The 27,515-nt window shown below is 39.6% G+C and overlaps 1 protein-coding gene and 1 pseudogene across 2 annotated transcripts in view; both read right to left on the bottom strand.

Moving 5' to 3' along the window:
- The window catches only part of ANK3 (ankyrin 3), a 342,898-nt gene that overhangs the window by 210,897 nt on the left and 104,486 nt on the right, over positions 1–27,515 (bottom strand). Inside the window, exons 2-7 of the mRNA XM_082424963.1 lie at positions 20,282–20,383; positions 19,691–19,789; positions 19,384–19,482; positions 11,800–11,898; positions 6,611–6,796; positions 4,637–4,735 (exon numbers count right to left, since the gene is read on the bottom strand). Of these exons, the coding sequence (XP_082281089.1) occupies positions 4,637–4,735; positions 6,611–6,796; positions 11,800–11,898; positions 19,384–19,482; positions 19,691–19,789; positions 20,282–20,383 (684 nt within the window). The remainder of the gene's footprint in view (positions 1–4,636; positions 4,736–6,610; positions 6,797–11,799; positions 11,899–19,383; positions 19,483–19,690; positions 19,790–20,281; positions 20,384–27,515) is intronic.
- LOC309642882 (SWI/SNF-related matrix-associated actin-dependent regulator of chromatin subfamily D member 2 pseudogene) lies at positions 1,412–4,054 on the bottom strand (annotated as a pseudogene). Its single transcript has 2 exons — positions 3,991–4,054; positions 1,412–2,966 (listed from the first exon to the last, which is right to left on the bottom strand). The product of its transcript is annotated as an SWI/SNF-related matrix-associated actin-dependent regulator of chromatin subfamily D member 2 pseudogene (transcript).

Raw genomic sequence — 27,515 nt, 5'->3', positions numbered from 1 at the left:
TTTGTGTGTGTGTGGTTTTTTTTTTAGCTTCCATAGAGTCCACTGATCTTTAATCAATAATTTAGCATCATTTGTAATTACCATAGTCATTGTTTTAATGTAAATGGATGCTTCGGAATTGCTTGAAGGAGTCTGAAAATACTGCAATTTGTCCTCTTAAATTGCTTAAACATTACCCCAATCTTCTTATTTTCAGCAGCATCGGGAAATTTCTGAACAATGGCACAAAGGCAAAACTTCAAACACTACCCTGACATGAATTTTCCAAATGTCCTAATTAGAAGATGTGACTTAATGAGGTTTTCTGTGAGTTAGAGATATAAAACCAGAAGAATGCATCTTACAGACACGAGCTTCAGTTTTCACATCGGCGTGCCCTGTTTATACATGACTTAAAGAAGTACTTAACTTTGTCCTTCAAAATGTCACACTAGGCCTCGGGTCTGCCATGCTGCTGAAACCCAAGGATGCTATTAGTGCAATAAGAACATGGCTCTGGAGTGACATGAGCTGCCTCATTTCAACTGATAAAGGCTTTTTAGCAGGCTGATGACAACAGGATAGGAAATAGCTTTTTTTTTTTTTTTTTTTTTGCCACCAATAAACAAAGATTTATTTGGAAATTTCCAAACCTGCCAGAAGTGGCACTTGCCAAGCCCTAGGCCCACTCTCCTTCCCAAGCTCCGAAGGGGAACAACAGTCCTCCCCACCGCTCCCCTGCCCTCCCCCAGCTCACTCACCCCTGCCTCAGGCCCCGCCAGAGAACTAGCGTGCCCTCCCTCTAGGAGGCGTTACCCCTGGGCCCAAGAGCTGGGGTTGCAGCCCTCTAGCCTCTCAGGAGATGATGGCGGCCAGAGCCGCTTGCATAGACTGAGAAAAGAAAATAAGGAAGGAGACACCAAGTAGGGCTCCCTGAAAAACCCCAGCTTACTCCTGTACAAAAAAAAGTGGCTCCTGCATAGAAAAACCTGCTCCACGAATAGTGCAAATACCCAAAGGAAAGGAAAAAAAAGCAGCAGCAAGGCTGGGCTGGTAGGAATAGCAAAGAACTTTGGTTTGGAAAGGCTAGGAAGAGTGTGAGCTGTGCCCCTCTTCCTCGCCCAGCTCCCCAGAGCCAGCGCTGACACTCGCCCCAAGGGGGTCTGTAAACAAGCAAAGCCAGGGGTCTTTGCGATGTCAAAGCACAGCCCCCAGGTCCTACTTGGGCCTGCCTGCAGGGGGCACAGGAGGCCTCTGCTGTGAATCCAGTTAAAGCCGACGTGTAAGTAGTAAGGCTCTGGGGACTAAGCAACGAGGAATCCTCTCACTACAGTTATGAGACTAAAGCTGGGGAGCAGAGGGCGACAGGAGACACCCCTCACCCCCTCCTTATCCTTCATGTCTGTGCCCCAGAGGGTGGTCCCCTTCCAGGGCTGGGAAGAAAGGAAGGGGTCCCTGAGCAGTTAGGTCAGGCGGATTCCCGGCACCTGTTCCAGGTCCCGCCTTTGCTGCTGCACCTTGGCAAAGATGTGCCTCCCCACTGCTTCCTGGGCCCAGGGCTGGCGGTAGGAAGCAGCTCGTCTCTCCTCCTCAGGATTCCCAGTCACATCAGTGATGACCTTGAGGTCCCAGTGCTGGGAACGGGGCCATTCCTGGATGAAGTCCTGGGGGTCAGTGCTAAAACTGAGCATGAAGTCCCTCTGGGTCTTCAGCTGGTTGATGGACTCAATGGTCTCATGGATCTTGACATCAAGGGAGGCGATCTCCTGCTGATTGGTGGTAGAGGCCAGAAAATTGCTCCTCTGGGCCCTGAGCGGGTCATCCACCTCCACATCAATGTCATAACAGGCTGTCTTCTTCTGGTCGCTAGGGTCCACGCCAATGACATGGTTGATGACAACGGGGTCTGGGTGCTGCAGCAACCCGGCTGGCTTCATGGGAATCTCAGAGAAACGGAGGCGGCCACAACTGAAGATCTGGTGGAAGTACCGGTTGCAGCTGATGTACTCCCGCTCGTGGCCGTCCTGCAGCTGGTTGTGTCTGACGTAGAGCCACAGGGCCTGCATGATGGCAGCCCTCGTCTGTGTGTGCACCCCCAGCAGCCTCGCCAGTCGGGGGTCCCACTTGTACCGGGGAGGCTCTGATGACCCAGCATGAGCAGGAGGGTGCCCTTGACGATGAGGTCTCCAGGCGTTTCACCTGGAAGCCATCTGTCTCCTGGGTGGTGGGCATCCGGTGCCACTCCACCAGGAGGTTGTCAGGCCCGTACAGTTCCTTGTCCAGCTCAATGACGAGGCTCTTCAAGACTGAAGAAAACTTCCTCTTCTGTTTCCTAGGATCATCCAGCAGTTTTCCCTCTACTCGGAGTTCCCAGGAAGCCACCTGGTCCCCTGCAGGGTTTCCCCCCCGGGGGTCCCTGCGGTTCCTGCACGATCACCTTCTGCCTTGCTGGGACCGAACATATTAGAAATATAGATCCGCAGCTTTCGTTTCTGCGTCAGAGGCTTTTTGATGGTCTCCTGGATCTCCATCCGCTTTCGAGCAATGGTCTGGTCCAGCTTCCGCTCAAAAGCCAAGAGATCCATGTACACCTGAGGCTCTGGGACAAGCTCCCGAATTCGCTGAGGTAGAACTTTATCTGCCACCTTCCTCCTCTTTAACCCCCAGCGCTGGGCAGGCATCGGGGGGGCTGGGCCTGGGGCACAAGCAGGCGTTTTCGGAATGGGTCCATCATGGTGGGTGGCATGCCAGGTCTAAGTGGAGCAGCTGTGCCAAATGGGGAGCCTGCAGGGGGTCCCACCTGCAAGCCAGCCATGGGCACCCGGCTCCCTGGTGACCTGCCAGGCCTCTGGTACTCCGCCGCAGGGCCCCGGCGCCCCCCATGCCTCTAGCCGGCCCGGGCCCCCTGAGCGCCGGTCCGGGCAGCGTGCCGGGTCCCGCTGGCAGAGGCGGAGCTCCCAGGGCCGCGGCCCGACATCGCTCTGTCCCTGGAAATAGCTTTTATATTAGCCCATTCTGAGTTCGTATTAATTTTTATAGAGCTAATGAATTATAAGAAGGAAAAGAAAAATGAACCCTTAAGATCCGTGGAGGGAGGAGGAAGACTGGAGGGGTGAAGAGCTTTGGGGCTGAAATTTGCCCTTTCTCATTTGCTAGCTCTGTGATCTGGACCAGCTATTTCTTATCTCTAAGCCTTGGTTTCCCCTTCTGTAACACAAGGATAAGTAACACTTCTCTTGATATAAGAAAAAATGAGATAAAAATGCTCAGCTTGGCATCTGCTTCAAAGATGGTATTACATTTTTTTAAAATTTTTATTTATTTATTTATTTTTGGCTGTGTTGGGTCTTCGTTTCTGTGCGAGGGCTTTCTCTAGTTGTGGCAAGCGGGGGCCATTCTTCATCGCGGTGCACGGGCCTTTCACTATCGCGGTCTCTCTTGTTGCGGAGCACAGGCTCCAGACACGCAGGCTCAGTAGTTGTGGCTCACGGGCTTAGTTGCTCCGCAGCATGTGGGATCTTCCCAGACCAGGGCTCGAACCCGTGTCCCCTGCAGGCAGATTCTCAACCACTGCACCACCAGGGAAGCCCCAAAGATGGTATTACTTTTACTGCTGCCACAACTACTGCTAGTACTAGTATTATGATTGTTCTCTCTATCGGGTCTATTGCCACTTCTCCCCTAACAAGTGAGGTGTTTAGCAAAAATAATACTTCAAATGCTATGTGCAGAATCACAGCGCTGCTGGTGCTGGTGTGTCAGGCACAGCGCTAGGTACTCTGGGTACGCTCACTCCTATTTCTCAGTGACCCAGTGCAGGAGTGCCGATATTATGTTTTTTTATCACCATTTATTATTTAATTTCATAATCCATATTAACGTCATCTTACCAATGAGGAAACTGATGGACACAGAAAGAAAAGTTAAATCCAAAACTGGAACCCAGGGCGTCTGAATCCCGAGTCCCCACATCCAGCCACTTCTCTATTCTGCTTCCTACTTTGTTTCTACTTCTGATGACGCTGTTGCGGACGATCAGGCCTAGAGCTAGACCAGCGTTTACATTCAGGGCCATTTTACTCTGCATGTCTGAGTTGCTGTCTAGGAGTACACACGACACAGTAATTCCTTTCCCTATGATTATGAGCTTACTCAGGTTACAGAATCGTGTTACTCATTCTGAAAGTTTAAGGGAGACAGAAGATAAGAGCAAAAGGTGGCGTCTATTATTTGGCTTCTAAAGTTTGGGCCTTATCCAGACATTCCAACTCATTCCCACCTGGAAGATCAAGACCCTGATTTCTAGAGCACTGTTAAGTGCCATCCGACCCATTTCTACAGTCTCAGAAATTGCAACCTGGGGGACAGTTTGTAGTTTCCAGTCATGATTATTTAAATCACATTTTCTATATGTTCACTTAGATATTTATCACCCACCCCTACTCCCGACCCCGATCTTGGTTTTCTTTTCCTCCTAGGAAATAGGCACACCTGTATGCAAGCAAGAAAACGCACTAGGATAAGTAGACATCTCAGCTTCCACTGACTGGGAGGACCTTTGGAGGTCATCTGTCTCGACCTCCTCCTCATGTTGGGGAAGGAGGGTTAAGAATCGTTTCAAATGCTTGAAGCGCACATCAGACCGCAGCAGTCTTACCCGTGCAGTGAAGTCCACGGCTGCCGCTCGGTTTAACAGCAACGTGGCTACGTTGATATTTCCATAGTGAGCAGCTATGTGGAGCGGAGTGAAGCCACTCTGGAAAGAAAACAGAGCAGACGTTCAGCTGATTCCTGCCGGCCCCGTGTCTGACATGTTAATACTATAACCCTGCCCAGATAAAAACGAGGAAGCAAAATATGCTGCGGTCCACATTCCATTCTGTACTAGGTTTCTTTCCGTTAGTGCCAATTGCTCATAGGATTTCAAAGAGATGCCAAACTCACAGGCAGAGGAATAGCCAGGAAGGAGCCAAGGGTGGAGACTGAGCCATTTTAGTAATCCAGGAGCAGAACTACACAGAAGCCAAGGTTTCCAAAAGTTAAAATAGGGATGACAAGAAATATCTTGATAGCTCAAAGGAAGTTCGATTAGTACCACCGTTTTATTATTCATAGAATTGTCCACTGAAACTCTGTCAAAATTTAACTTGTTTTATATATTCAATATAGAGTCAAATTAACAAACAGCAAAAGCCAATTTTAATGATGAAAGCAATTTGGGGGGAAGAGGTACTATTACAATTGGTCTTGAATCATGGTGAATGCATTTCATAAAGAAATCGACAAGCTGGTCTCTTTATTAGCAAATGCCTACTCGATAACCCATTTTTCTGGATTATTCATACCAAGGTCATTGTACTTCCTTAAAAAAAATGCTAAAACATGCAGCGATTCACTTAGTCCCCAAAGATTTAAACCTTATAGGAACTAGATGCGTTTCTAAATTGTTAGCAAGCTTCTCAGCCATGCTGGCGATCTGACTGACTCTTGTCAAGGGTGGGTCATATAGGTCCCCTTCTGAGGTAACTTTCATCTTGCTGACACCACTGAGGGTACGTCTCATGCAGAACTCTAAAGAACCAATCCTAGATGAGTAGAATGACAGGGTTGTCTGCAGCTTTAGGTATAGCTGAGAAGTTTCCCAAGTGTCAAAACGCTTCATGTCACAGAACGCTATTGAAACACCCTTAAGTTTCAAGGCTTCCTCATACTTCCTTTCAAACACCAGGTTCAGCTGCAGAAAGCCCTGGTAATCAAACTACTATCTTCTCTGGCACATGCTACTTTGAGGGCGGGCGTATAAAGCAGGTATCTAGCCTACAGAAGGCAATGCAAAGAAGAAGGGAAAGAAATGAGGTAGCAGCACTAAGAAATGGGAGGATGATGATGCAGATATAGATCATATGTACACGTATATACACATATATACCTCTGTTGTTCTATTCACCACCATCTAGGTTAACACATTTGGAAGCAAAGAGGAGGAAAAAATGAACGGTTAGTTTGCTGTCGGTGATAATGGAGGGCAGAAAGCTCATGACAGCTAAGTGATGAGGATGAAAGCTCTGATGGAAGCACAATAGGCACAGAAAGAAAGCTAGACTGAATGAAGGGCTACACGATGGCCTATTCCAAATGCCACATTTCCTTCACCGAGACCTGAAAGTGTCTAGACAGTGGGAGTTGTTGGCTGGGACCCTGGCTGCTGGCATGGCTTCCACAGCTGATCAATACTCAGTGCCTTGCCTACCGTCTTAGATAGCAACCAAAAGTTTATTTCGTGCACACTGTGGCTAGCATTTTGTAATTTTTCACCTTGATGTTTGAGCTGACGTGTTAACTACATTAAAAATGTATGTTCAAAGGAAGGACACTATTGGTTACGTATCGATTGATTTCTTTTGGGGTGGCCTCCTGTTAGCACATATAGGGCAGCACCCACAGTTCCCTCCCAGCTTTAGATGCCAAGGGCGGGGGACGTGCCTTCAGCTGGATGACTTGGGCGCTTGATTTCATTCCTTTCGGTGCAGTTAAGTGTTTGGCATAAGCTCCAAAGGGAGCCCAGGCATTCTTCACATTTGGGTGCCTAACATAGGATGCCGCACGAGGGGCTCGTTTCCCAGGCCCTCACCTTCGACTCCACATCCGCATTGTTGTCATTCTGCAGCAGCAGGGCGGCAGCTTTCGTGTCATCTTTCCGGGCAGCGATGTGAAGAGCTGGAAGACGCACTTTTCCTTTCGTGTCGTTTTCTAGCAGGAGCGACACTACTTGATCGTGACCTTGTTGCAAAGCTACTGCCAACGGTGTGAAGCCATCCTGCGAATAGATGGATGGGTCAAGATTGGTCCCTATGGATATTTTCTTCTTAATTAACAAATAAGAAGGTGACTGAGTGACCAAGTGTCAATTTTTTGTTCAGGGTTATTAAAGCTGACATACTCAAGTAGACATATATGTGGAAAGAAATTTAAAACTACACATATACCAAAGCAGGAAATAATTTAAAAATGTGTAATAAGTTTATGGGTTTCTTCCTGTGGAAAAAGTGGGGAAATTTTGAAAGTCCTACCTAAAGAAGAAAAAGATGGCAGAATTTCAGTATCCATAAAATAATCTCAGCGAAAACAATTACATCTCGGGTTAAATCCAGGCAAATTTTTCAAAGGAGTTCGTTTAAATAAGCTGTAAACATTTCCACTGCTAATTTAAAACTGCTTCATCACTGTACCTTGTGGCCTAGCGTATATCTGGTGCTCAATTAGTATATGTGAATTAATGAACTATACTCACTGCTCTTTTAAGAAAGATATACATGAGAAGACTCATGGCTTCTCTGACCAATGAAAGAAGGGATCATACAAAATGTGACTAAAGGCAATTCAGACATACACACACATCTATACATTGAGTCTTCCCACTGTATGGCCCTGGGACTTGACAAAGAGAAGACAGCTACAGATTTCACTGTGGTTAATTAATTTGTGGATGATCTGCTGACTGTAGAACAGATAGCACAGAGCAGAACATCCCAGGACTGGCTCCCAAATTTTAATTCTGCAATGCTTTCATTATCACACACTCAAAAGAACATTTCAAAATTATTTTTACTAGACAACTGGCAAGTAAGTTACTTATTATTTTATTCGGGTCATGATATTTTATATCTGTAGTCCCTGTGGCACAAATCAAGGGCTGCTCTAATGGAAGAGTGCTTATAAGGCAGAAAGAAAAAACAGAGTTACTTGCATACTCATGTCTTGTGGGTTTTCCTAAAAGACCACTTTCACCATTGTATTCCTTGCTGGAAAACACCTACCACTCCTACCACTTATTTGGCTGAATGCAAATCAGCACATTTATATTCAAGGATGTGTAAAATATTGGTCCCAAGCGCCTAAGTGACAGTATTGCCCAGGCCCTTCTCATATAAATCTTGTATAAATCTCCATTCTCCTTACTAACTGTGGACGTGCGGACTATCTCCACCCTGGCATCTGAACTCAGGCTATTTGCTGCACCCTGAAATGTCCTCCTCCTTGTTCTGCATACACGAATTCTATCTATGCTCCAAGCCTCAAGATCTGGCTGAAGTTCCACTTGCTCCTTTCAACTTTTCCAAGAAGACCCAAATGAGGAAGAGGATGAGCATTAATGCAACCAGAAGAACATTCCCTGCAACCACATGTAAGACAACAGAGAAAGGCTGGATACAACCTGGACGTCATCAAAATGATATCACAGGTTACACTTAGGGACATAAAGTTTAGAGTGTAATTTAATGTTATGGGAAAAGGAATCTACATAACCGTGTAAATATATGATCTCATTTTCATTAAGATAAATGTGTGCATTGTGAACATGGACAAAAAATCTGGATGAATAAACAGAATGTCATCTCTAGGGAAAATTAACCGTGGCTTTTTCTTCTTTTTGCTTTTTATTGTACTTTCTCATTTATTTAACATATTACTTTTGAAAAAAAAAAAAGAGAAAAATACATTTAAAAAAATGGAATGGTGAAAGGAAAATTGTGTATTAAGAGTTAACGTTGCACCTCACTTTTAAAACCTGAGCAAAACCTGAGGGGTAAAAATGACAGCTCACTTCTGTTCTGCAGCAAAATGAAATGGCTCCATTTCCACTGATAGGAAGTTTTCAATCCACAGGGCCTATACGTAAAGGAAACTACCTTGCACCAGAAAATCAACTGCAGCTGAGACATTAGCACTGACAAGAATGTGCTCCCTGCACAAACCAATTAAAGACACAAAGCACCAGCCCGAAGGTGTTAACAGCTAAAATTAGCAGCTCTAGATTTTGTTTCCAAACCAAGTTTAAACGATTTGGTTTGCTCTGTACAGTTATTCTTAAGAGAAAAATACAAGCCGAAAGGAAATGTGATAGGAGCTCCTTGAGAAACTTCACTGCCTTGTGGAGTGTCTGGCACATAGTAGGTGCTTAATAAATTGCTTCTGCCATGTAAGTGAACAAATACATTTACCTCATGCTTCAAAATTTTGATTAGCGAAAGAAGGAAGATAGACGTGGAAAAGAAGGAAGATATAAACGCAAAAGACATAAATGCAGTACACAGTAACACAGGAAAGGTTTCAAAAAGCACAACCATGCCAAAGACTTGATACATATATACAAGGTACATATGGAAGAAAAAGTGTATTGACGGAACTTGGCAATATCACATCATATAATAAATTAAAAATCCTATTAAAATTTTTCCTTCTAAGGAATCCTTTCATTGCCCACTACTGTTCGTTCTGTAAATACAGACTTCTGTATAAATGATACCAATATTATTGCAAATCGTAGTTAGAACATTGTGTGAATGAAACATCTTATTTCTTGCTGTTCTTTTTAGTTTCTAGTACTAATAATCCAAAGGAAGAGATAAAAATTCAGTCAAAGCTTCAAATAGGTCCAGATAATCAGACAGATGTTGTTTATATAGTGATGTGCTAGCACCCTCATGAAGACATGGATGTGATTTGTTCTTAGAACATTCATTCATTCATTTACTTTTTAAAGCTACCCAAAACCCCCCCAGAAACCTCTTGAAATTAATATAAAGGAGTAAAAAAAAATCTATCTATTTATCTATCTACATATCTGTATATCTATCATCTACATATCTATCTACATATATATCACCTACATATCTATCTACCTACCTATCTACATATCTATCTACCTACCTATCTATGTACATATATATCTATCTACATATCTCTATCTATCTAGATATCTATCATCTACATATCTATCTATCTACATATCATCTACATATCTATCTACATTACCTATCTATCTATCTATCTACCTACCTACATACCTATCTTCTTGCTAAAAGACTGAATTAGTTGTTTGAGGATCTCATATAATATTTCTTTTTACTTGGTTGTAGTGCCTCTTTGGGGGCCTTGAAAGCTTAAAAAAAATTGGAGAACTCAGTGAGTTACTGATAATTAGCTGACAAGTTAACTCTAATCTATTAGCAGTTAATTGGGCTCATATTCGTTTCTAAAGGAGAGACACTTGATGCTCTGCCCGTCGCAGCCTGAAAAAGAATACTACCTGTCCCTCACAGATGAAAACAGTACTACAGAATTACTGTCATCAGGACATTTATATTATTTCGTTTTTCCATCCAAAAATGTGAATGGGTTTTCTCTTCTACAACAACCGCTGCTGCCCATTCTCCCTGCAAAGCATGATGAGACCTGCGTTTCGTCGTACTTCAGGGACTCACTCAGGCTACCTCCTCCCAGTGTGAGGATGGGACCTGTTTGACGTCTACAAATGTTGGTTCCTTTGTTATTTCTTACCAAGCTCTAAGGATATTATTGTTTAAAAATACATTCTCAAGATAAAAATCACCAAGAGAACTGAAGGGTATGAAGTGAAAAGTAAGGCTCCCTCCTAATTTTCAGAATAAACCATTGGTAACAATACTCTATGGACATTTTCCTGTATCAGTTCATAGAGTCTTGTCTCCTTGTTAATAGTGCAGAATAGCATTTTACTGTCTAAGTAGAGCAGTATTTATCCAATGACTTCCCCATTTGTCCCTCCTAGTTTTTAAAAAATTGTTATTACTAATCATATTGTTGAGCTTCTTATATAATAACCATTTTTTTTGCATTATCTTCTAATATATGTGACAGAAATTCTTTGAAGTGGAACTGCTATGTAAAAAGGTGTATAATACTAATTTTGATAGTTACTGCTTCTGCAAAAGTGGTGCAACCAATTGTCAACTTCACCAATAAGGTAGTTACGTTCCAATTTTTTCTACCCCTTGAATTTCTTCCTCATCCCATGGGCAAAAGACTGGATCTCATTCTTTATCTGATTAATAAATTAATACTTCTTTGACTATGAGGGAGGGTGAGGTATTTTCATACATTTATGGTCATTTGTATTTCTTTTTGTGTGAACTGCCTCTTCATTTACTTAGTGGTTTCCCCTGAAGGCAGAATCTCAAAAACTGGGTGAGGTTATATGCAGTCCCTGTATTGCCATCTTTCTTGTGCCATTCAGGAAATACTTCAGAATGAAAGTCAGAGGAGTGGTATTATGAAAGGGATAACCCTATATCTGTTCTAATTCATTATTTTGTTAAAAATAAAGAATACTCAAACATTGGTCCTTTATTATTAGCAATAGATTTCTAGTGATACACTTTACAAGGGATCACAATCTTCCATCCAGATTAGTTTAAAAAATAAACTGTATTACCTAAAACAGTACCAGTGACTTAAATAACTTTTTATTTTTAAATAACTCCTCTATTCATGACTGCAAACGTTTTTTTTTTAGATACCACTTTTATCTAGTATTTAAAAATGTGTACTAGTTTTGTTTAGAAGTGTGAGTTTAATTAGTTAACTTTAGAAATATACAAATCCAATCATTATAATTATGCTAGCTTAAATTTGGAAAAAAAACAGATTTAAAACTTACATTTTATCACAAAAATATTTCAAAACAGTGGCTGCCTTTGAGGCAAAATTGTAAGAAGCAGATAAGTGTTCTCAAGCAAATATGTAAACAGTAAATAAATAGCTCAGTTATAGGGTAGAGCCAGGCATTTAAGAGCAGAAAGGGTATCTATGCAATGGAAGATTCTTGAAAGACTAAGAATAGAGTTTCCTAACATATTTCATAAAAACTTGCGAGCCCACACATTAATATACAACTGCAATGAAATACCAGTGGGACAAATTCTCAATTTACAGCTTCAGGTTTATAAAATGCCCTATAAACATGTGAATTTACCCATGGAAAGAACCAAAGTGTCTTACCTCCGTGGCCAGGCTCTGGCTTGCACCATTGTCAAGGAGAAACTTGACAACTTCCAGGTGGTTCTCCTGGGCCGCCATATACAATGGTGTGAAACCATTCTGCAAAATAAGAATTAAAAGGTTTGTGGCTTTTTAAAGCAAATCTACCTTTCCACTGTACTGATGATATTATATATTCCAGGAAATCTCACACATAATAATTTTAATAATACTTTAATATATTCATATTTATTAGAAAACCTAAGCACCATAATTTAAGCAGAATGTATAATTCACAATTATACTTCCTAATTCATAGTTTGAGTGTGGTTCATTGCTACTTGTCTAAGTATAATTCATACCAATATATCCACTTTAGATAAATATGTACATTCATTTAACCATCAACTACTTACTGAGTGTTTACCATGAGTAAAGGATTTTACTAGACGCCATCAGAATATGCAGAAAAATACATTTGGTCATTGTCCCAATGAGTCATTTTTTATCCCAAGCAATAATTATTTATCTTAAATAAAATATGTAATACTTTTACATAAAATTAAACACCTGAAATAGCTCCTACTTCGGAAAGAATTTATATTAATTTCATACAGCTTCAAACTTACCACAGATGGGGTGACTTAGAGCAAAGGAAAGAACACCAATTTGAAAAGGGTATATCTTCAATTTTAAAGTAGAATTCTATTAGTAGTCTACTTTTTATCAGTTTCCTTCCTTGCATTTTTTGCAAAGACGTGTTCAGAATACATACACACACACTCATATATTATATATTCCATTGTGCATCTTTGTCTGAAATGTGCCCAACTGCCAAGGAACTTGGAAGCAAGTGAATATATACATCTTAAGCTTCTTAGTAAAAATATGTTGCATATATGTGTTTGTTCTCTAAAACAATGTATTTCACATCTATGAAATACTGTAATATTTTTAAAAACTTATTGTAAGATATATACACCAAAACAGGTATTTTTCAAACTATAATAAATTCTCTTTGAATAAGATTTTCAGAATTCAGTTCTATTTAACTGAATGATCTGGAAATTTTGTTGTTTACATTATGCAATCTCAAAGAATAAATGTAAATACATTCTAAATTAAATGTTACCAAATATTACTCAAAACTTTGTGATTCAAAAGGTTTAGGTTAATTATTATAAGTATTAATTACTATATGATGAATAACATAATTCAGCCTCTGGTAACCTTACTTTTTTGGCTTATACCTTAGAATTAGGAAGTTAAAAATATTCTTGATAAAAGTATTATCACATAACAAATCTACCATAGCATATATACTTTATTCATCAGAGAGTTCCTCTATTCTACTTATTCTATTTTACACATAAATGTAATAAACTAGGTTATTTGGTTGCCAAGCTCAAGATTAGAGACACCAAATTAGAGGCAGTAGAATATGACACAGTAGTCAAGCTTCTTCCTTTTAAATTATCTACCTAGTAACATCACTAAGTTCACTGTTGCTTTGTTCTGTTATGCAAGATTTTATCAATTTTAAACACGAAACATGGAAAAACTGCAACCCAATGTGTGTGTGTGTGTGTGTGTGTGTGTGTGTGTGTGTCTGCGTGGGTTTCATCTCTGTCACTCTTCCCAGAGCTATGAAGGAACCTGAAAGCTATTTAGGATTACCCTTTATCATACTGCTATTTTCTCATTTTCTTATTTGACCAAAATGAAAGATTGTTTAATCCTTGGCTGATTTAAATATCTCTTAACCGAAAGAAAGGAAAAATATTAAAAATATTAAAAAGAAAAGAAAGGTGAAAACCAGCGTGGATTTTTATCACTCTATGAACTGAGTATATATCTTTCCATATCACCTAAAATTTCCAGATGGAAGATTCAGATTTTAGGAGTAAAGTTCTTAAGGAAAAATTCCAAAATGGGTGTCATTCTCTCGGACATAAATATCAAGTAGATAATATATGTCAGTGGATTCTCAACTTCAGGACAGAGGTCTGCTGTAGTTCAAGTTACCTAAGAAACACTGGTTCACCTACAAATGCCTGGTTTCTAGCCCAGTGTACCTGCACTGTTCTGGAGGAAAGCTGCCAGAACCAAACATTTCATGACCCCTGAAGGAAACCCAAAACTAGGCACTGAGGTTTAGGAGCTGCTGTTCTTACAGACCTGGAGCTTCCAAAGAGTGGTTCTTAAGAAGTACAACTTTTAGAACACTCCGTGTGCCCTTTTCACAATGGCAGAGAGTAAAATGTGTACAACTGGAATTTCTCAGAAATAATACGTAGACACGGGTCACAGCAAGATGGGGCTCTGTAGTGAATAGTTTCCACGATAGCTTTTCCTCTTGTTTTTTGAGTGCTTGCCATTGTACCGCTATTACCTGAAAGCTGGTCATTTTCTGACTGGTCACATTCTTTCATATTGTTTCATTTTTATGTATTTTTATGGATATATAATTCACACACCAAAAAACTCACTCTTTCAAAGTGTAAAATTTAGTGGTTTTTTAAGTCTGTTCACAGAGTTGGGCAACCATCCCCACCATCTAATTCCAGAACATTCCATCACCTCAAAAAGGAACCCTGGACCATTAGTGTTCATTCCTCATTTGCCCCTCCTCATGTCCTCTGGCAACCACTCATCTGCCTTCCATCTCGATGGATTGGTCTGTAGTAAAAATTTCATGTAGATGGAATCATCCAGTATATGGCATGGAATGGTCTCATTCTACTTCTGCTGACCATATTGACAAAATGTTTTTGGTGAGGCCTCCATAATGGAAATTTCAATTTTATACTGGGTATTTGAGTGTGTGTGTTTGTGTGTTTATTTTGGTCCCTTCCTTTGGCAGTATTGTTTCTATTTTCTTTAGAGGAACTACATCTTCACGGACGTGTAGGTAGGACTTGTCTTGGTTGGACTTTGAAGTAAACTGGCCTGCCCTTCTTCAACCACAGGTGGACGCACGTGCGGCACGGCTCTGCTTGCTCTTCCACGTCTATTCTACGTCCTTCTCAATTCTCTTTTCTACCAAATCTCCCCTCCCCACCCTCGAATGGCCTGTAGGGACTGTATCAAAGGGCAACCTTACCCTTTAGCTTCTGATTAGGTTCTCTCACTCCGACTACCTAGTTTCCAAAGCTTTCTGAAAGCTTCTTTAGCCTTCTATGGGTTCCACATATAATTCCAAATTGCTGAAGTTATTTGGATGAAAGCAATAGAAACTAACACTAATTAATAAAAATTTCATTTATTGGGAAAGGATCAACAAGGCGTGAGAACACATACACACTAGTTATGGTTCTAGGAAGATAATTATAAGCATCTTTTTGAAAGAGTGAAGAAAAATATTACCATTACTCTCTAGTGCAAAGAGGGTTAAGGCACAAGTAATCTGGTGTGGATGACCTAGAGCTGTAATGATTTTTCATGAAATAGTACCTGGATTGGGAAGATGGTAAGATTTCAGAGAGAATGTTATTTTTCTCCTAAGAGAAAAAAGTACATCACTGGTTTTATATTAATTTCCTAACTTAGGAAATTTCCAAAACAAAGAGCTGACCAAAAAGGAACATATGGGTGGCCCAATTTACATTTCCTTTTCTGCAGCAACAATACACTGAATTCTCAAAAGGCTCAAGACTGAGTATGCTTTTTGACGTCTGATTTTATCCAATATCTTCAGTATCTTCTGCTCTGATTATGGTGTTATTATAAGTATTGTGGTGTTATCATAAGTATGCAAAGTTGCAGACTTATAGTTTTATAGACAGTACTGAGGCATGCTACCTAATACCCACTAAAATAAAACAAAATAAAATAAAAATGAAATGAAACAATATATATAAAATAAAATAAGGGCTTAAGTTTCATCCATGAAATTTTATCCATCCTAGTTTCCTCCAACCAAGCCTTTGTATATCATAAAGTGCTGTTATGAATTAAAATGTTAAGGGCATGGTGATATATTTGTACTGATTTACATATGGTACTAACTTTTGTGAAGGTTGTTTACATCAGAGATGTGCTATTAGTTTAAAGGTCAGAAAGGCTCTATCTGGACCACACCCATTGTCTGACTTCATCAGGGCCTGACCTCCCCCCCACCCCATAGGAAACATTAAAAAACCCAGAAAGACAAAGGAAGCATTGGTTTAATTAAAGGGTCTTGTCTTTGTTAAAACCACTGTGAAAACCTGTCAGTTTAGAATACTTTGATAGTTAAAATATTATATGAAATAGACTTTGCTTCTTTATAAACATAGTTGGTACCTTATATTATGGAATAAAGACAGAGAAGGAGAAAAGCGTGAGGGATGTCATTTGACATGGCAGTTTGAGATTTTTCAAGAGCAAACACTGTTAATCATTGTTGTATTTCGTATAAAGTATTAAGAACTTAGTAGAGTTAAGAAGTTAGGAATCATAGTAGAGTTCTTTAAAATCACAATTTAGTTATCTAACCCAATTTCTTTCTTAGGTTAGGCCTAAATGATTCCTGGAATGTTAAGTAATATATGAAAGAGTTAACTAACTTATTAAGACCTAAGATCAAGGCAATGACAAGAATTATTACAAGAATATCCACAAATTCCTAGTTTATAGAGCCTCAGTTCATCAGAACTTGATATTGTCCCATGCCACTTTTATTTTCAAGGAGAATTTTTATATTTAAGGAAGGTGAGGGTCTCTCTTTATGCTGTTTCTTGTTGGCTATTAAATATTGTCTATAGGATAAAATTTCACTTAGATAGGGATACACTTTCTTGAATAATAATATTCCTGGGATGTTTTATGTTCTGCTACCAAATGGAATTTCATTGCATTTCATGGCATTATTGCTTGCTGTTCTTTAAAGTTCCTTTTGAAAAGTTGCTACCAGGAATTATCTTTGAAACTCCATTCTGCTGCATGGTGATCTCCTTACTTATTCTGTCCACAGAACGATGCGGTTCAGAAGGCTTCTGGGGGCAGGTGTCCAGAGGAGAGGGGGGCAGGTTTTCTGTCAAGTGGGTGGCTGGGTATTCCAGGCACAGCTGCAAGGAACAGGGAATTTCACAGCCCACGTTCTCCTTCCACACTTCATCATCAGGAGAGGATGTGTATACATTGAAATCAAATATGGTTAGGATTTTATTTTGACTACAGCTTCTTCCAGACATTGCAGAGAAGGTTTAAAACCATGCCTCCTCTGAACATTAGTCATGAAAATGTATATTGTTTAAAAGAAGGGAAGGTTAATTTTTCCCTCCCTTGGGGGGAAAATAGGAAAATGAAAATGGACTAAAGAGTTTTCCCACTATCTCAGAGCTTAACACTAGCTATTTTCTACGTAAAAAATTACAGGGGCATTTAAAAATAATTGGTTGAAAACCATAATGCTCCTCTTGTGCTCAGCTGGTCTGTATTTCTCTTCAAGTACCATACTTGTCAATATTCAACTTTATATCACTCCTTTCTGGAAAAGCTTTATTACTGTAAGTGAGCTATCAAAGGGAATCAGCACAGGTGGCATAGACCATGTAACAAATGTCCAACCACAGGGAACTAGAGGTTAGACCAATTATACAAGAAATCATGTGGTTGGAAGTACAGTGCCGTTTCTTTTCCACGACACTGTTATTCAATGGCATCAGAGCTTTCATCGCTACAGTGGGAGTAACAAGGGAGAGAATCACTACAATTCTGTGGACCCATAAAATATAAGAGGCTCCTGTTATCCAAAGATAATCAGTACTGGAAAAGACTGAGGAAATCAAGTGCATTTAAAGTGGAGCTCAAAAGGCCGCAGTAAATAATGAAAAAAGTTAGATTGAGACTTCATCTTGAAAGAGAAAACCAGACATTGTAGAGAATGACTTTATATGATTTAACAAAAGGTAGGTTACAACTGTATTCATGTACAGGTTCTCAGAGTGAATGAAGACTAAACCAACTATGATTTTGGGGGAGAAAATGTATGATGTTCTTCCAACAAAATTACACGACGGCTTGACATCCTTCACTTTTTATTTTCAGAGCATAAGCAAAAAGATAGTCCTTTTGCAAAAACTACTTGGGAGCCAAAGGCCTCACCTAATTTTTTTTCTTCATTTAATCTTTTGATTTTCAAATCATTCGAGTTTGAAACACCTGTCAGGAAATCATCCAAATTCTTCACACAGTCTGGGCAACTACTGCCAGAAAGTCACAACCCCACGGCAGTCCTCCAGCATCACTTTCCCTGACTTCATGAAATCCTACATCTTTTGCAAAACTTGCAGCTTTGTTCTACAGTCAATTGGTTCAAAATCCAATACCCTGGGGTAGATACTGACGAACCAGGATAGATGTCAGCCTTCAGCTGGAAGGAATGTTTGAGTAGGGGCCAGTTTTAGCAATGGTCAGGTCCTTAGAGATGATCACACTAAGTGAAGTAAGTCAGAAAGAGAGAGAAAAACACCATATGATGTCATTTATATGCGGAATCTAAAATACGACACAAATGAACCTATCTACGAAACAGACTCACAGACATAGAGAACAGACTTGTAGTTGCCGGGGAGGTGGGGTGGGGGAGGGACGGGCTGGGAGTTTGGGATTAGCAGATGCAAACTAGTATCTACAGGATGGATAGACAACAAGGTCCAGCTGTAGAGCACAAGGAACTATATTCAATACCCTGTGATAAACCATGATGGAAAAGAATGTATATATATATATGTGTAACTGAATCACTTCGCTGCACAGCAGAAATTAACACAACACTGTAAATCAACTATACTTCAAAAAATTTTTTAAAAATGGTCAGGTCCTAAGTGGATATTTGTACGTTATGATGATGTTTGCTCTTCTACACAAGCTCACATCTGTGGGGACATGAATAGTAATGAATAATTTGGATAATAAGGACCTATATTTTTAGAACAATAAAGTGAACTTAATTTTTTTAGACTCAAAGTCTGCCAAATGATAATCTATTGGTATTTTCCTTAGAACTTCATGGAAGATTCTGAGAGCCTGTAGGAGGATCTTCTGAATGAATTATCAGTGTATATTCATTACTAACAATGTGGAAATTTTAAACTTCGGGGATTTTAAAGTTTCTTCTGCTTGTTTTTTTCTTTTTAATCTGTTTCAGGGAACAACGATGATGCCTGAGTTAGTAAACAGGAATTAACTAGTGTCTTCCCTTTTTTAACTAGATAAAGCACCGATATATTCTGAACTTCTAAGGGCATATCCTCTTTGATAGGCCTCCTCATTTCCTTTGTCTGTGAGTAAATACTGAGACTGGATCTGAGCTAACATCATACAACAGAATAAGTCTCTGCATTACAGAGGTCCTCTAGTCATCTGTGTCTATGATTACTAGCCATACATACCAGTTTTACAGATGGATGACTTTTAAAAACCTTTACATCTCACACAAAGAGTACTGCAAATGAGGATATATATGAAACTGAATAATCCAGAATAATATGGCTATTCATGGGATATAGCTCTTAAGTATTATATTCTTAGAAGATACATAAACCAAGCAAGCACCTGACCCAGAACATTGTTTGTGAATCATTATAACAACATTTCTTGGCAGTAGAGCTGTAGGCTTACCTGGGATTGGGCATTGACATTGGCTCCATTTGTAACCAAGACCTTTACCACCTCTGCTTGCCCCGCCAAAGATGCTATATGCAACGCTGTGTTTCCTTTCTGTACAACAAAAGGCAAGATACATGAGCTCACCCATCTTTCTCTCTACTTTCAACATTTTACAAAATATCAAATCCCTCTATAAGTTCCCCAAAGAGAACAAGGCTGACAGGTATCTCATGAGAAGCGTGCCCCAATTCTTATCGAGGGCTGAATTCTCACTGAATTGGGCAATCGATATGAAAAGCACGAAATGTGTGATACTGACCTTTGTAGCTGCATCCACGTTGGCTTCTCTCTGTAGCAGCTCAGAAACAACTTCTACATGGCCTTCTTTGGAAGCAAGATGGAGAGCATTCAACCCATTCTGATTAAGTGAAGGGAAAGCTTTACTCAGCACGTTGAAAACAGAAGAGTAAACAGTCAACCAAGAACTCTGAAGAGTTCCCACCAACAACCACTTGTATGTGTTTAGTGTAGGAACTTGAATTAGGAATAAAAGTACTCGTGGCAATTAGATAGGTTGTTCTGATGTCATTACGTACTAAATTTTAGGAATTAGTTATTAAAGGATACATATCTACATTTCTGAATGCTTCTCTAACAAAGCAGAGAATAACTTGATAATTCAAGCTGGTGACATTTAATAGAAAACACTGGCAAAAACGAGAAAGTCTTGGTAATATCTAACGAAAGATTTAAGGAGTTTAAAGTCTGGATTTTTAAAATTTTATCTAAAGACTTAAATAACCATTGTAAAGCAATTATACTCCAATAAAGATGTTAAAAAAATAAAAAATAAAATAAAAAAATAAATAAAATAAAAACTTAAATAACAACAACAATCACCACAACTAACCTGATTGCAAATGTTGATGTCGACTCCATTTTTTATGTAGTCAAGGGCCTTTTCTAAGTGTCCGGCTCGAGCTGCTCTTAAGTAACTTGCATTGGCATCCGACTGAATAAAAAAAGAAAGAACGTGTTGATGAAAAAAGGAAACTAATATGCATGTTGCTAACTACCCAGAATTATTGTCCAAACTAAAAAGAAGGTAAAACTGAGATTTTTTTCAATTGAACTATTTTATTTCTAACGTGAAAACACTAATAAAAGGTCTTCATAAAGTCACCAGGAAAAGAACAAATTCTTCCAAAGTTAGTTTCAAGTGTATAAAGTTACCCCTTCTATGATGTCATAACTGATTCTGAACCGAAAGAGAAAATTTCCCATGATGTGTAGGTACGTTAAATCAACATAAAATTTCATGAAAGTTAAGAAAAATCCTGTAACTTTCTGGTAGTTACATTATCATAAACCTCACTGTTCTCTTTAATCAGAAATTTAATTTTACAGATGCTGAACTATAAGGCTACACCTGAAACTCATATAATTAAAAAAAAAAAGAAATTTAACATCTACTCCATTCTTTTGTATCTCTCCAATTTTTCAATTAATAGCTTCACAGATACATTTAGTGTCGGCCAACTTTTCAATTAATAGCTTCACGAATACATTTAATGTCACACTAGTTTAACAGGAATTTGTGGGTAATGATGTTCTCCTGAATTTTCCTGCAGGACATAGCCATGTGTTGGAACATAGACCGTATCTAAAAAGCATTCATTTATACATGTCTACACAGTTTGTGAAGCATACTTTCCACATATTTTCAAGTTAGCTAAATCCACAGCCTGCAGAAAACTTTATCAGAAGCATTAGCAGGTTCAAACAAAGAAATACATACACATTTTTAAAACAACAAAAGCCAAGTCTGTAGTTCATTCACTGAAAGCATCCAACTCTGAACTACTGCTAAACTCTAATACCTACAATTACGCAGCTGAAATCATCTACTAATGAAATTTTTAATAGAAAGAAGGTGATGAGAAGAAAGACGGCAAAATTGAGTCTGCACAATTTGTAAAGGAATCTTGTTCTATGTAAAACAATACAGGAGCAGATTTTCTTGAAAGGGCCGCCCAAAACATCACTGGTTATAAATGCAATCACGCAGGGTATGGCTTAAAAGAGGAAAGTGTCTTCTTTCAGCCATTTCCCAACTACGTCCTTCAAACTCCCATTTACTTACCACCTCATCTGTAAAGGCTTCCCAGACCGCCAGGCAGGGCTTAATTGCTCAGTGCTCCCAAGGCACTTATTTCATTGAGCCCTCTTGGTATTTATCACCCAGTATCATAGACTCTGGTATACCTGTCCTTCTTCCTCCCTAAACTGTAAGCCCTTTAAGAACAAGCAGAGGCAGATTTAAGGGGTAGGCAACTGGAAAGCCACCAAGATGCCAATCTTTGAGGAATACTAATTCAACCCTGGAAATGTACCTGAGATGAAGGAAATCCCATCCCTCAGAAGGATCTTTGGCTCTGGTGGGAGTCAATTCAGCTGAGTTGACTTGCTCAAGACCTCAAAGAAAAAGGGCACTGTCTTCAGGGTCTCCTCCCTTCCCATGTACAGCAGTATGCCTCTCTCTGAAGGAGTACTGCTTCTCCTAAATTAGGGCTTCTTAATCTCAGCACTATTGGCATTTTGATCCAGAGAATTCTCTGACATGGGGACAGTCCTGTTCAGTGTCTATGTTCACCAGTATTCCCAGCATCTACCAACCAGGTAGAATCTCCTATTTGTGACAACCAAAAATGTCTTCATGTCTCCAGGTTTCCCGGGGTGAAGGGTAAAACCGCCCCTGTTGAGAACCATCGCTCTAAATAAATGGTAAACCAATTTGCTGAAAGATTGTAGGTTTCAAAAGTCTCAAATCTTTGGCTTGCCTGCATTGCCATATGCCTTGACCTAGCACAAGGCAGTGACTATATGTATAACATCCATCTTTCTCTTTCCTCTACAGCTGGAAGCATCCCTGGCACACAGTAGGTGCCTATAAATGTTTTGTGAATGAATGAATCAACAAATAAGTAAATTATGTGGAAATAACTGATTATTTCCTAGAACAATACAGGAGGCTTTATTAACAACAACAGCAGCAGTTACTTAAGTTACTATGATACAAAGCTGAACAGCAGAGAGCATAAACTGAGCCATGAGTTGGGTATCTGGGAACACATGTAGGTGCTGCTAAAGTAAAACTGGGATTTGAGTCAAGCATGAAGATCATTTAATCACGGCAGAGAGTTAAGTAAGAGGAAGACAACAGATTTGGTTCAAATCAGACAAAGAACAAACCAAAGTTTCCAGAAATGTAAAGAAAAATAAAATTCAGTCTTTAAACAGCTTTGGTACTTGGAGAAGGTTAGTTTTTGTTTGGTTTGTAAGTTCAGTTAGAAATAAATTAGCTAGGCAAAGATGGGTCATTGTACCATAAAATACCATCTTCTTTGTGCCAGCTCAGTGACTTATCAGGGAATTTGCCCAGAAGGGCTCTGATGCTGCTCTGGAAACAAATGACATTAGTCTGCCTGGAAATTTCAACGGCCAAAGATAATAACTGCGCGTTAAGTAAGCACCCCAAACCCTGACTTTGAGTACACAAAAACAGCAGCCAAAGAAGTTCAAAAAGAGGTGTCAGAATTCAAGGAAAGCCCCTGAATTGATTCCAGATCTGAAAAGGTTTGGTGTTGCTATATACTGTCATTTTTCTCCCACATTTTCTCAGAATTTTCCTACCAGAAATTCTAAAGCGAAACAAAATACAGACGATATAAGCCAAATCTTCTAATTCAGTGATTGCCTACCTATTTGGAGCTCAGATTCTTTTGAGACTAACAAAAGTTAACGAATAAATTCCTTTCCTTCAACAATTGCACATATATGCATACACATACCAAATCTGCATACATACACCAAATTTGCATACATACTCCAAATCTGCATACACACATCAAACCTGCATACACACATCAAACATGCATATGCAAACACAATTTCCACGCTATTTCATACGGCTCAGGATTGCTAAGCCTGCTCACAGATTTAGGTTTAAGAACACCTGCTCTAATGATAAAGAATTCTCTGGTGGATACCCTCCCTATATCTATTTCAGCCAATAACCCTGGTATCAAATAATTCTCTGAGGTAGCTAATTTATCACCTGAGAACTTTAGGAAGAAGAAAAAGGACAAAGATTTATTTTCTTCATTTCTCCCGGCCCTCTGTGACGTGCACACATGTCCAATACACCAATACATAATAATCAGCCACTGCTTGTACTTCAACGAAAAAGTCTAGGGAGAGTAAGAGGAAAATACAAAGAAAAAGCAGGAAGAGGGAAATGAAGACTGCCTTGAAGAAACATGACAACTTAGGAAATGCAATTATTACAGCCCGCAGACAAAGAACCAAGATCTTCCTTCTGGTCTCAACCACCTGCAAGCCACGCAGCCACGTCTTCCTTCCACAGATATTTGTTGAACATCAATTTTGAACTAGTCATGCCAACATCTGGCTGTATGGTGGGGAACAAAAAAGATGTGGTACCAATGAACACTCGCTGGCCTTCATCTCACCCTTACACTTTCCCAAACTGTGCTGCTTCATTGGCAGGATAAATAATGGCGTCTTCATTTTTTTCTTTTTTCAGATTCTGCCTATAGTACCTATATACCATTGTTTATTTCCTTAACGTTAAAAATATATACAATATTTTGTAGTAGCCTTAATATCAATGTGTTGCATCTCTTAGCTATCATTCCGTCAAGTAACTAGGGGTTACTCTTAACACAGGCTACAGCCTGGTTTTTTTTTTTGTTTTTTTTTGTTTTTTTTTTTTTTAATTATCAACACACTCATGACCTCTTTTAAATTTTAATGTGTTGTATAAATTTAAGAACGTATAGAGTCTGACTTTTTTTTTTTTTTGAAAAGCACATTTATTTATTTATTTATTTATTTATTTATTTATTTATTTTTGGCTGTGTTGGGTCTTTGTTTCTGTGCGAGGGCTTTCTCCAGTTGCGGCAAGCGGGAGCCACTCTTCATCACGGTGCGCAGGCCTCTCACTATCGCGGCCTCTCTTGTTGGGAAGCACAGGCTCCAGACGCGCAGGCTCAGTAGTTGTGGCTCACGGGCCCAGTTGCTCCGCGGCATGTGGGATCTCCCCAGACCAGGGCTCGAACCCGTGTCCCCTGCATTGGCAGGCAGACTCTCAGCCACTGCGCCGCCAGGGAAGCCCTACAGCCTGTTTTTAATCTGGAACATTCTATCCAAACAATGTCTCTTTAAAGCCAATTGTAGACAAATTACTACGGAAGGAAATTAGGTCCCATGAGAGGCTGAGCGCTGTCACATGGAAAGCCATACTAAGGAGGCCATTGCCTACGGAGTTAGTTGGTACAAAATGAATATGAGTAAGTTGGTCATCATTTCTTTTCCCCCCCTGAGATGATGAAAATCTGAAGGAAGAACTTGGAAGATGAAAGTGTCTTTCGCCACTTTGATGTCTTGTCTACTTAGTAATTTTACTAGACAGGAAAGAAATATGAACCTTGTGTGTTTTTCAAGGAAAGTTTTTCAAGGATAGAATCAAACATCATTATAAATTAACCTACTAACTCAGAATTTTCATCTGTACTGAATATTGGTATTATTCAGCAAAAAGCAGTGATTGGAAAAAAATAAGCATTTCTTGAGTGCCAACCTCAGGAATAACTAATACTTCATACCTCTGACTATGTGCTACATACTATTACAAGCACGTAGATTAACTTAATTATATTACTGGCACTTGATTATATCATTAGTCACTTAATATAATATGTAATAATTGTATAAGTACTTATATTAACTTAGTCCTTATAATATTTCCATGAAGTAGTATAGTGGGGTCGAATCATGCTGTCCGCCCCCTAAATTCATGTCTACTTGGAACTACAGAACATGATCTTGTTTGGAAATAGGACCTTTATAGACATAATTATTTAAGATGAGGTCATACTGGATTAGAATGGGCCCTAAATCCAATGACTGATGTCCTAATAACAAGAGAAGATATACAAATATAGAATCATTATTTTGTACACCTGAAACTAATATAGTGCTATATATCAATTATATGTCAATTTAAAAAAAAGAGGAGGAGACACAGACACATAAGAGAAACCATGTTAAGATGGAGGAAGAGACTGGAGTATTGTTGCCACAAGACAAGGACCGCCAGGAGCCACCAGAAACTGGAAAAGACAAGGAAGAATTATCCCCTAGAGCCTTTGGAGGGAGTGTGGCACTGAGGAGACCTTGATTCTGGACCTCTGGCCTCCAGAACTGTGAAAGATTGATTATCTATTTATTTATTTAAAGATTTTTTTGATGTGGACCATTTTTAAAGTCTTTATTGAAGTTGTTACAATATTGCAACAATATTGCTTCTGTTTAATGTTTTGGTTTTTTGGCTGCAAGGCATGTGGGATCTTAGCTCCCCGACCAGGGATCGAACCTGAACCCACTGCATTGGAAGGCGAAGTCTTAACCACTGGACCACCAGGGAAGTCCCTTATTTATTTATTTGCTGTGTCCGGTGCAGCTTGTGGGATCTTAGTTCCCTAACCAGGAATTGAACCTGGGCCACAGCAGAGGAAGCGCCGAGTCCTAACCACTGGACTGCCAGGGAATTCTGAGAATACATTCCATTGTTTTAAGCCACTTAGTTTGTGACGGCTTGTTATGGAAGCCCTAAGAAACGAATGCAAGTAAGCACTACTAGCTCCATTTTATAGATGAGGAAACCGAGCTATAGAATAAATGACTTTCGCAGAGACACACAGCTTGTGAGTGGCAGGGAATACATTCAGAGAGTCTGACTCCAGAGTCTAGGCTGTTAATCACTACTTTAAGAAAGGACTTAATAAATATTTGGTCAATAGTCTATGCCCAGTAACTCTTGGTTAATTAGTTCATTCATCTTCCATCAATCAATCCGTCCGTCTGTTCATTCATCCATCGAATTAACTATCTAGGCAATACTTCAGGTACATCCCCGCTGCAGCACAATCCCTTCGTTGAGCTCAAGGCTCAAGATCAGGGTAAGAGTAGCTCGCCAGAAGAAATGCAGACTGGCGACTCAGTGAGTACATCACAGAGCTTTGCTCCACTGCCTCTAAACAACAGGGAGCAGTCTCTGAGGCCTATTAATACCTGATCTACCAATTCTCCAGTCCTTTTCCTATATCTCGTCTTCCCAACTATCTGGGAACCATGTGAAGGGAAGATGACCCTTCCTGGGAGCTTCAGGTTCTTTTTTTCTCCTGGTGTCCTGTTCCCTGCCTACCAATATACTCAGGTGTTTCTTAAACCTAAAGCAAACAAACAAACAAAGTACACACATACAATCAAAAAGCCCCTTTCCTTCCAGTCTTCTACCTAGCACCCTTTGCAAGGCATGTCTATTTCTCAGTGTGGTAGACTGGTTAATTGGTCTGTATCCCAACAACTCCACTTACTAGCAGTGCTACCTGTGGCAAGTATCTTAACATGTGTGTGCTTCAGTTTTCTCAGCTGTCAAATGGTGATAAACGAATCTACTATTAGAATGAAATTAGTTCACGTAGGGTAATTAACAGGGTGAGTGCATAGCAAGCACTCAATAAATGATTATTATTTTATTTTAAAGTCATTCTGTGAATATCAAACGTTTTGAAGGATTGGTTTAGGTTAGTCTCACTGCTTCTATATCCTTAATACTATTGATAACTCATCTTTGAGTCCCTAGCAATATGGCATCTCACACTAATCAATAAAGTCTCTGTATGCAATCACCAATGACCTTCCAATCATCAAATCCCATTACTTAATTATAATTCTCTCCTCTGAATGTTGAATCATTGGACAGTACTGATCACCTTCTCTTTCTTCAACATCTTCCCTTTAGCTTCTCTCAACTCTTTGTTCACACCTTTGTGTTCTTCACTGCCTCAACCCATCACTGAAAAATTGGCCTTTTCCATTTTCAGATCTCACATTTCTTTCCTTCCTGTGCTCCTTCCCAAAGTGATTTCATCACTATCACGACTTCCACAATTCTTTTTACGCCTAACACTCTATATCTACATTGTGCCCATCTGTATCTATCCTAAAACATTTCCATTTCCATGTCTCACAATTTCCTCACCTCAATAGCAACAACA

This window comes from Balaenoptera physalus (assembly GCF_965194825.1).
Source record: "Balaenoptera physalus genome assembly, chromosome: 14".
NCBI lineage: Eukaryota > Metazoa > Chordata > Mammalia > Artiodactyla > Balaenopteridae > Balaenoptera > Balaenoptera physalus.
The sequence above is the reverse complement of the archived record's forward strand: the minus strand, read 5'-3'. Positions and strand labels throughout refer to the sequence as shown.